Source organism: Bradysia coprophila, assembly GCF_014529535.1.
Source record: "Bradysia coprophila strain Holo2 chromosome X unlocalized genomic scaffold, BU_Bcop_v1 contig_12, whole genome shotgun sequence".
Classification (NCBI taxonomy): Eukaryota; Metazoa; Arthropoda; class Insecta; order Diptera; family Sciaridae; genus Bradysia; species Bradysia coprophila.
In genome coordinates this window covers 7,435,175-7,445,424 of record NW_023503293.1, presented here as the reverse complement: position 1 = coordinate 7,445,424, position 10,250 = coordinate 7,435,175, and the positions used below count along the sequence as shown (strand labels likewise).

Here is a 10,250-nt window from a genome sequence, read left to right as displayed (position 1 = left end):
GGGCAAGAATAAACACCTTGCCAAAGTCCTCACGCACAATGTTCTAATGGGAGCACGTTTGGAGCACAGGAGAACGTTTGGTTAGTCAAGTCAAGTCACATTGTACAAGAGATGTATTTTTGGCGGTTTGTTTTTTAGCGATACTTCACGCGAATAAGTTCCAAATAGGCCACATACCACATTGATTCCCCGCTCTTCGAACCTGTTACGGCGCCAACTTCTAGATAGCGTTGGGTGCTAAAGCATTCATTTGTCCATTGTAATGACTTCTTCTACTCTATCAAAACCAACAAATCAAACCAAGAGTACAGTCTACAATAAGAATTTCTGTAGAAAGTAGAAAGAAATTACAAGAATTTGTCGCGCAATCTTTACAATTTAAACTCCTAGAATATACAGGTAGTGTATATGGGATATTGTCAAAGTTAGTTGAGTTACAAATTTCGTACATATTGAAGCATTCAGTGAATTATGTTGGCTACGTTTTGCGGTAACAAATCAACCTAATATTTTTCTTCAGATTTTCATGCCAACGAAAGGCAATTTCCAACTTTTCTTCACTCGACGTACAGAATAAAAACACTTCCTAAAACATTTGCATCCACGACAAGTATATAAAACACGTTGAAAAATAAATACAAGCTCTGAGTAATATGATCCTTTATAGTAAAATTCATGTTAAAAAAATTGAAGTACAAGATTTTAAATTAGCCTATTAAAAATACTTTGATCGATGGAAGTAATAGACAAAATTCTGGTCATATGCTTGCCGTCTGTAACAGGTTAATAAATTTCTAGTTAGTTTGATGTCTAATTTCACGACGGCTGAAGCAAAAATAATTTCGTATTTTGATTGCACAACTCGTAATCGTTTTGAACCAGAGACTGTGAAAAACGTTTCGTTTTATCGGGTGCAACTTTATTCTTGATTAAAATGGCTCTATAAAATCCAATTCTTGACCGATTTCACTAAACTAAACTGATTTAAATTCTCTGGTCCTTGTATCACCCTACAAAAATATAAAAATAAGTCTAAATTTGTAGATAGCGCTGTTAATCAAGACGGCGGTCAGTTATGCAAATACGTCATGCAAAAACGGGTGTAATTCAAGCAAATTATGTCCGGTATGGGCGTGTAATATCTCAAAAAAGATTTCTTTATATTTTTAATAATATTTCCTGTGGAAACACATACAAAATAGCGAGTAATTCAAATGTTCCAAATCTACTGATGAACATAATGTTCACAGCCATTCTAGACAAATTTAAATCAGTTGAAACGATAAACTTCTATGTTAAAAGTTCTCAAAATTTTGGGATCACACAGGGTGACCCGAAAATTCGTTCAACCAAAAAAAATTCTATAAATTCTCGATTTAATGTGTGTAGTGACTATTTTAGGGAAAACTTTTTCCTATTATCCCGAATTATCCTCTGATCGATAAGCTAAGGATCACGAAAGATAAAATCCACTTGTCGTGCAATATTTGGAAAAACCATACAAGATTCCATATGTCCAAATTCGTTCGTGTTCGAGGTTTTGTAAATAAGCGGAAAGCTTATACCGTTTTGTTCAAAAGATTATTTGATTGATAAATTTGTAAATTGGTCTTTGGTGATTTTGCTGTGTTTTGCCATTTCGTTTTTTGCTTGATTTTTTCTTTTTTTTTTAATGCTTTTAGACCGTAAATGCTATGACCGAATTTTTGTTGTAAATATGAACTTTCACAGCAGTAGGGTTTATTCCCGTTGGTGGTAATAATTCGAAAAATATACGAAAATATATGGCGACTTGTGACAAGGTTTACCTTTTTTCCTATACTGGTGAACGGAAAGAAAATCTACGTTCAAAATTAGTAAACACTCAGCTCATAGAGGGTAATTGTTTGGCGAATTTGAATTGTTTTGACAAAGTTTTCTTGTTCGTACCAGGGTCTATTGTTGGGAATTTAATTTACTGAAAATTGTCGAGTTTTTCGGTAAATTTTGGTAAATTCAGTGAATTTTTGGTAGTTCCCAATAATATCATTAAATGAAATTACCAATAATAGGTCCTGGTCCAAACTAAACGTGGCATACTTACTTCAAACTCATTTTTTTTGCAATAGGATTCAGTAAAACAACGTACGCTTTCAACAGCAATTAATTTAATTTTTTTTTTTTTCATAATAGTTTTCAATTAGATATTCATATATATAGCTTCTTGTTTTTGATAAAAATATTACATTTAAAATTCAGTTCAACGTCATAAAAATAAAAAATAAAAAAAACGAAATCTTAACAATGATTAAACATAATTTTTAGATTTGCTTTCTTAGGAAATATCTCAAATTTAGATTTTTATTAGAAAATAATTGTCGCTTGTAGCATTTGATTTGTTTTTATTGCTATGAGCTCCTTATAAATGCAAACGTTAAACACAAAAGGTGTCTCTTAAGATTATCTAAAACAAAAGTGTGACCATATGACAAACGTACAATGTGGGGTTTCATGTAATGTTTAATAGTTTAATGTATGCAACATTCGTACAAAACCGTACCTTTCATGTTTCAAGCACCACTTTCGATGGACTAAGTACGAAAAATACATTATAGAGTTGAATCTGAATCCGAGGCGAAGCCGAGGTTAATAAACACGCCGAAAACGTGATTTTTCATTGCATGAATTGCGAAAATTGCAGGAATCATGAAAAGTACGTTTTTCGAAGTGTGTATCATATAAATTGTTTTATATGCTACATGCGTTGAAAACCGTACTTTTCATGTTTGAAGCACGTCTTTCGACGCCCTCAGCATGTAAAATCCATTAGTTAACTCGGCATAAAAATGAAAAGTCTCGTTTTCGTGTGTTTATTGACCTCAGCTTCGCCTCGCATCAACAAAATTCACACAAAAACTCTACTTTTCATCTTTTTATCCCTAGTCCCATGTAAAATACTATAGACGGTTGAACCGATAAAATATCTGTTTTCATATACAAAGTTTCACTGTTTTTCGCACTTTACGTCTAGTGTCTATTTTCGATACAACTTTTGCCGACAATAGTGTGCTAAATACTCAATTTGGTTAATTGTATCCGTATTGTTTAAGAGCATTAGTGTCGACATCAGAACATTTCAGTACTAGCGTTAAACTGATTGTCTTCTCGAACAGCGTACAGTTGCAGTAATCGTAAAACTTTTTGGTTTTTTAAGATCCTATAAATGGGACTTGTGGAATTTTCCCCGATAGGTCTTTTTTGAGCCAGTCTGGCCAGGCTTTTCATTCATATTCATTCTTCATTCATTGCATCTTGTACGAAATTCTTTATGTAGCTTCCATATTTATCACTCGATACGCAAAGAGCAAAGGCTCTCATTTAGAGACCACCAACAAAGTTAAAACAGTCCTTTTTTTAAGTGTCATACACTTAATGCGTTAGATGGAAGTGGGGCTTCATTTGCCCCTAAAAACATAATTTTCATAACTGATTTGTTGCAGGGTTGCAGCCTATTTCTTCCACATGCATTGCATACAATATGCTCAACCGAATAATGAATGTAACGCCGCTGGTCTGTTTCATTGGACGGTAGAGCTAGTTTGTATGAACTCCACAAAAATTTTATTGACTGAAATCAAACTACCATCAGATCGAGTCAGATTATAACACAGATTAACTCGACCTGATAATTTTAAGGTCGAGAGGACACTTATAAAACTGAAAGGGTGAAAGAGTCTGAAGATGGATTTTTATATAAACATATTTGTAATTTTGACGTCAAAAAATGGGAACCTGTGATATGTGATGCAAGTGGTGAAAAGTGAACTGTCGTGCATGTCTGAATAGTGATAAGATGATAAGAATGATGGACGATAGGTTTAACTGAACGTCTCGAATTAGTGATCATCAGCTCACGGGAATGATTTGAGAGAATTGAGTATTTTAACTGGGCTGTCGATGAAATTGTAATAATATGAAAAATGGTCGAGTTTCGCTGTTGATGGCCGTTTCACAATAAAAAATTGAGTCTCATGAAAAAAGAAGAAAAACTTGATCGATTGGCTAAGAAAAAATTATTTCAGTTCGTCGGTTTTCTGTTTTCAAGAACCTCTTGCACCATGTACATCAAACTGAGCCAATTACCCCAGGCCAGAGACAAGGAAAAATTACTTAGATTTTCATTCATAATCCGTACCGTCTGCGATCATCTGAACTTACTGCATCAAATTATCAGTTTGAACCAGGGGTTCTTTTCGTGAATTGATTCTTGAAAAATTCTCGAATTAAGTGTGCAAGACCCATTTTTAGAACATTTTTCGATTCGCCAAAAACATTTCGTGAAATCCCACACACACAAATAAGGTCCCTACCACACACGAAAGGAAAACCACGAAATGCGTAAATTAAATGTATAATTCGTTGGATGAGAAAAGGTATTTCAAATTTCAAAATTCATTTAGAGATTTCTCACTTTTGTTTTTCGTCTAACTTAGCTACTTAATTTCATCTGACTTATGAGCACTATGACACATCAACAAAATAATAACAGCCACGAACGAAAAAAGTTTAAAATCTAAACCTACCACCTATTCGACAAATTCCCAAATTCTAAACGTCGTCTTACATTCCTTGCCGTTGCGGTCCTCTGTCGTAAAACAGCATGTAAGCGTTGATACTGAGCACTTCGTCAATGGATACCTCTTTCACGACTGTGTCCGAAGTGTAATACCAACTATTACCGGAGGGCAAACAATCGTATCACCAGAGAGATTCAAAGGAAACGACAACCAGATCACTTACCGATGAGAATTCCTTAAAGCGCCTCTTCGATAGGTCACGAAATGGCCCCGATTGGCTTCGCCAGTGTGAACGACAACAGCCAACAACCGGTACAAATTCCGTGGGAACATTGCGCCAAACGTGTACGAACTAAATGAATCACGACCATTCATTGGTAAACTAGATGATAGCAACGACACTGTGCTTCCCCATGGTGTGCTTGCCTACAATTTTGCAAGCGTCAACAAGCGTACTCGAACGGCTAACAGTAACAGATAAATCGAACAGTCTACCTGGCTCAAACTGGGCTGAATGAAACTGTATGGTGCCATTGACAGACTTTCCGGGAAACTGACATAGTCCTGGCGTTTGCTCACTTGTCCGGTCGGCAGCCATGTGTTTCGGGAGATGTGAATGCATAAGCATGCTGGCAACTGGACGTAAAGTTGTAACGACCGAAATAACACACTTGCTGCACAGAATTAACTCACCTTAGCAAATGTGACAGACTTGGTATGGTCACATGTGGTAACGCAGGACTCACAAGCAACTCCAGTTAAGTTTTCCGTTGCAATGTATTCGGTCATTAGATTGGCAAGTGACACCGATCTGCGGATTTCTGGCAGAGGAAGTGATACGCTATCGAATTTGTCGTAGCGAACCACAGACTGAAATCAGAAATTTTTTTGTCGTTTCTTTTAGAAATCCATTTCCCGAACGTCCGCTGTTCTATGGTTACCTTGAATCCACAATTCGAACAGATCATTTGACTACTTTGAGCACCGCGAAATGGATGCGGTATTTGAATCTGCGACTTTTCACCGTAGACTGACACTCGACCTGGTCCGCGGCTTAAACGCTCCAGAGAACGACACGACAAAGAATTGCGCTTGCTGCTCATATGGTCACCATGTCCACCATTGGCTTGATGCGTTTGCATATTTCTAACTCGACTCTTGCGATATTCTGGCATTATCATCGGTGACATGATGGCTTGGTCGAGCATCTGCTCATCGGGCTGATCGTCATCGGTGCACACAGAATGCGGTGAATCTGGTGTGTGCGCTTCGGATCTGGCTTGCCGCATTAGGCTTGTAGATTCGTCATAGTCGGATTTGAGAAAATCGGACAGCATTGCCGATGATGGTCGTGGTGGACCCATTGCTGATGTCGGTGTGTTCATCACGTCACCTAAAGCATCAGAAAGACAGCCAATCTGGAAAGTAGAAATCGTTGGCATGACACGTTACACAGTAACCTTAAGCTTAAATTACCTTCTTCGGTCTCACTGCCTCCTCTTCAAGCGATGTAAGTAGCACATGCAGCAATTCATGGCAATCTTGATCTTCAGGTGGAATAACCCAACCCAAATTGTTCAATGCTCGAATAACAGCGCCCGGTGAATATGGATCCGATCGCAAGGTCGGATGTGTTCCGTTAATAACTGAAAAAGCAAATCAGATTCGTTCGGTCAATAGATTCGCTGTTAGTGATATATCGGTTCACCGTGGCACACACCTTCTAACGTATTCAACAGCGATCCGATCAAACTTTTTTTATCCGCAGAACCATGAAGTTGCATCCAGGCAATGAACTGAGGACATGCAGCCAGAGCTTGTAAAAGTGTGTTCAGGAAACATGTTCGCCCAAAATTGTGCAGACCAGCAATCTGACCACGGCGTTGTCGCAATCGGGACGAACCTACAGTTGGGTTGTTGTTTGGTTAGAATGGAGACGTAAAAAGATCGAGATTGACTTTATGTTTGTGGGGTGCACTATATCGATATCGGTATCGATGGTACGTCAAATTCAAGACGTAAGGAGTGTTGGATTGACGGAATTTATTGGCAAAATAGAAATGAAAACGAATGGAGAAAAAATTCTTAAATTTTACCTGAAGGTCCCCAAAAGACAAAAGCTCCGAGTGTGACAACCGCACCAGTCACTACAGCCATCAATATTCGATCGTTTTCCATGTCTTCAGTTTTCTATCTTTCACTTGCAATCAAGACTTCAATGTTTTTTTCAGCACTCGATTTGACAATGTAAAGAGTCCATCACACAAAGTATAACTATAGTTAATCGATTTGACTTCCACAGAAACAGCCACTTAGCACTCCCTTATTCGGTATTAAGTCAACCTATCTGTTCGTATTGAATTTGTTTAGTTGACAATTATGGTTCTGTAATTCGTCTTTCTTGCTGCAACTGATTTCTTTTATCAACCAATTTTTCAATGGCTTTGATAAACAAAATTCATATTTTTATTTGTAGAAAGGAATATTTTTCGAGTCTGTCAAAGTCACAACACAGAACTGGAGAGTGCGCTCGGTGCAATGAATACGTTTCATGTTTACATTTTATTCACACGCTAAGAGCGCTTTTATTTTCAATTACCGCAACCAAACCTCTTGCAGAAAACACACGAGCAATTGTAATCAATGAAAGTAGAGAACAGGTATGGTCGATCGCCGAATTCATCTTGAACGCACTCACATTTTATGTCAAAATAATATGAAAATGAGTGTGTTTAAGTACGAAAATCAAATTTTTATGTCCTCCGGGCCGACAATAGACCATACCTGTTTTACACTTTCATTGATTGTATAATTGCCGATCCTAGCAATTACATGACATAAGAGTCAACGATCTACGAACAAATGAAAATAGGTGTGTTCACACATATTTTTTGAATCTACTTTCAGAACACATTTAATCAAATTTTCAGTTAAAATCAATGGAAGTTACATTAAAATGATTGTATTTATCTTGGACATTTATTGGACCTATAATGTGTGCAAGATGAGAAACCTAATTTCAAAACACTCGAAACACTGTACTTCCACCAATCTTAATCTATTACTTCATGATATTATTTACAAATCAAAATATTCAATTAATAGTCCAAAAACTAAAATGTGTGTTTGTTTATGTAGGCTAGAGTTTGTCTATTAGGACTTAGGAGCTTCGACCTAAAGTCATAGATTAGCAAAAGTTAGCGAGAACGCGTGAAATTGTTTTTCACTTTCATACGTTACTTTCAGCACGAATAATTTTTTTCTCAAATTGACGCATTAAATAAAGTAATTTTTCATACCTAGAACCCGAAAAGTGCTTCTTCGACGCATATTTTCTCCGTCCGATATGAAAAATATTATTCGTACCACGGACTAAAAGTCTTTTTTAGTGTATTCGAATCCAGACCTCGCTTTTGGCTCTGTCTGGAAACTTCTCACACGCTAAAAAAGACTTTTAGTCCTATGTACGAAATGTACTATTCTACAACTGCGCTGCGAAAACTGAACTTTTTCATACGAGATTTGGGTGGCGATCGAAGGGTCCTTGTTTCTCTGTTTTTCTATATTTAACTTTTCGTCACTAGTGGTCAATAGTAGATTACATACTTGTGCGGAAAATCGTTGTTTTGAAGAGTGTGGAGTTTGCGCCGAAGGCGCAGTTTACAACCACATGACACACGAGTCAAAACAACGATTTCCGCACAATTATGTTTTTTATCTCTTAAGTGCGGCAAAAGTGAATTTTTCTTCTGCCTGCAGGCCCCTGGCAAATGCGCTGCGGAAAGTGAAGTTTTCCATGCCTACGATGAGCGTAATGAGTGTCTTTTTTCCCTCCTTTTCGCAACTAGTTTCAGTGACGAAATAGTATGTTGTGTTACAAGTATTGTAATGTTGATTTTTTCAGCACTAGACCCAAGTTTTCCTTACGAGCGGAGCGAGTAAGGAAAATTGGGTCGTGTGCTGAAAAAATCTCATTACAATACGTGTAACACATCATGCTTTGTGCCAACCGAGAATTGAAATAGACAAGAGCACAAAAAATCATAATTTTCATTGTAAACAATCACTCTTCAAATTTGATCGATCACATTGCTTTGCATTTTCTCAAACGAATGCTGTAACAACTCATACAAATTCCATATCAACACTGCTTTGAGTGTTGTAATATCACATCAAACGGTTGCTGAAATAAGTGACTTTACAACACTAAAATGAGTGCTGAAAAGAGTCGTATTTCAATTCTCGGTGGCACAAAGTACTTTTCGCAACTGGTTTCAGTGGCTATGAACTTCTATGTAAAAGTTGCATTTCAAAAGTTCACTTTTCGTCGTGGTTGTTGCAGAAAACGTTGTATGCAACACGTTGCGAAAAGTGTGTTTTCGTCACACGATGTGGTTAGTGAAATCTAGTGACGAAAACAACAACTTTTCGCAACTTGTTGCATAAATAACTATATCACAGCACATAGGAGGTAAATGGATTTTCATACTTTTCGTCACTAGTGGTGAAATGGATTTACTTTTAACCACTCCTTCTGGACCATTGACCTTAAATAAAAATTCTGCCTGACCAAATTTCGAACCCCCGACGCCAAAATCCAATGCTTATCAAGCAACACCTCTAACAGTCTATTTGAGATGTATAATCGCAGTGAACCTATTTTGAAGCGTATTGCAGTCGCTTTGATTGTTTGATAACATCACATCTAGTGACAAAAACTACCACATTTCGCAACTAGTTGCATAAATTACTATTTCGACGTATGACATTTTTCAACGCGTCAAAAACAAAATGTTTTTAATATTGCGAAAGATATCGAAGAAGGAATAATTACGTTCATGAACTTAACTTGACAGATTGCCGATGAATTAACAATGTTAATAGCAATCTATTCGACTATTTTTTTTCTCGCATCCGACTCAAAATACAAAGCTCCCACACTTCGAAACAAAAAAATCTCAGCAAGACAGTGCGATGCTTTCGTGTCTTGCGGCCAGAAAATGCGGTAAACTGGTTTTTGTTTATACGGTAATCCTATCTTTTATCGAATCTATATTACACACGTTTCACAGATGAAGATAAAAATCTTAGTTCTAACATCCGTAGGTTGTAATGGTTGTAAGACACTCACGCTAAAATTTAGTTTAGCTCAATTTTACCAAAGTAAAATCTAGTAGTAGTAACTCGAAAATTGTGTTGTCACTGCCTTGGTGAGTAACTCAGGAAAATTTACGCCGAGAGTCCAACTTTTCAGAATGACTTCAGCCCTCAGCATTTTAGTTAAGAGATAAAGAATCTGTGTTTATTAAGTTTTGAGTTGATTTTGTAACCAAATCAAAATGTTTTTGAAATATAGCCTGATTAAGTGATGAACAAGCACAATGTTGCGAAACTCCTCGTTCTTTTTTCGATAAGTCCTGGAAAATTTCAATATTTACATGAACGGCGCAGAAACAAAACCTACAATTCACACCTCAGCACGACTTCTTTGTATACGTCTCTTTATATAAAAAGCAAAAGTCTTCTACTGAAATTTTTAAAAATTTCATCCCACCCAAGTTATGTAAATGACTATTGTTAATCAGTGAGCTTTTTGAAATATTGCGCCATTTTTCAACCAAAAAATTGGCAACTCTGCGAGCAACACATGACACATATTACAAAATTATGATGTTAGCTAAAAGCACTATGTAC

At 36.7% G+C, this 10,250-nt stretch overlaps 1 protein-coding gene across 1 annotated transcript; it reads right to left on the bottom strand.

Annotated features, from left to right (window-relative positions):
• Window positions 1–4,376: 4,376 nt before the first annotated feature.
• Window positions 4,377–7,079, bottom strand: LOC119067422 (ubiquitin carboxyl-terminal hydrolase 30 homolog). Its single transcript, XM_037170393.1, has 8 exons — window positions 6,653–7,079; window positions 6,277–6,459; window positions 6,033–6,202; window positions 5,498–5,974; window positions 5,250–5,426; window positions 5,052–5,192; window positions 4,780–4,982; window positions 4,377–4,711 (listed from the first exon to the last, which is right to left on the bottom strand). The coding sequence occupies exons 1-8, from the start codon at window positions 6,732–6,734 to the stop codon at window positions 4,600–4,602; spliced, it is 1,545 nt and encodes a 514-aa protein (XP_037026288.1). The 5' UTR covers window positions 6,735–7,079; the 3' UTR covers window positions 4,377–4,599.
• Between the last annotated feature and the right edge of the window lie 3,171 nt (window positions 7,080–10,250).

Excerpts from the sequence above, each read along its gene's own strand:
- LOC119067422 (XM_037170393.1), bottom strand. The coding sequence starts at position 6,734 with ATGGAAAACGATCGAATATTGATGGCTGTAGTGACTGGTGCGGTTGTC. Across the intron at positions 5,193-5,249 it reads AGTCTGTCACATTTGCTAAG|TTGCCAGCATGCTTATGCAT; the intron begins GTGAGTTAATTC and ends CTTTACGTCCAG. Across the intron at positions 4,983-5,051 it reads TTCAGCCCAGTTTGAGCCAG|GCAAGCACACCATGGGGAAG; the intron begins GTAGACTGTTCG and ends GCAAAATTGTAG.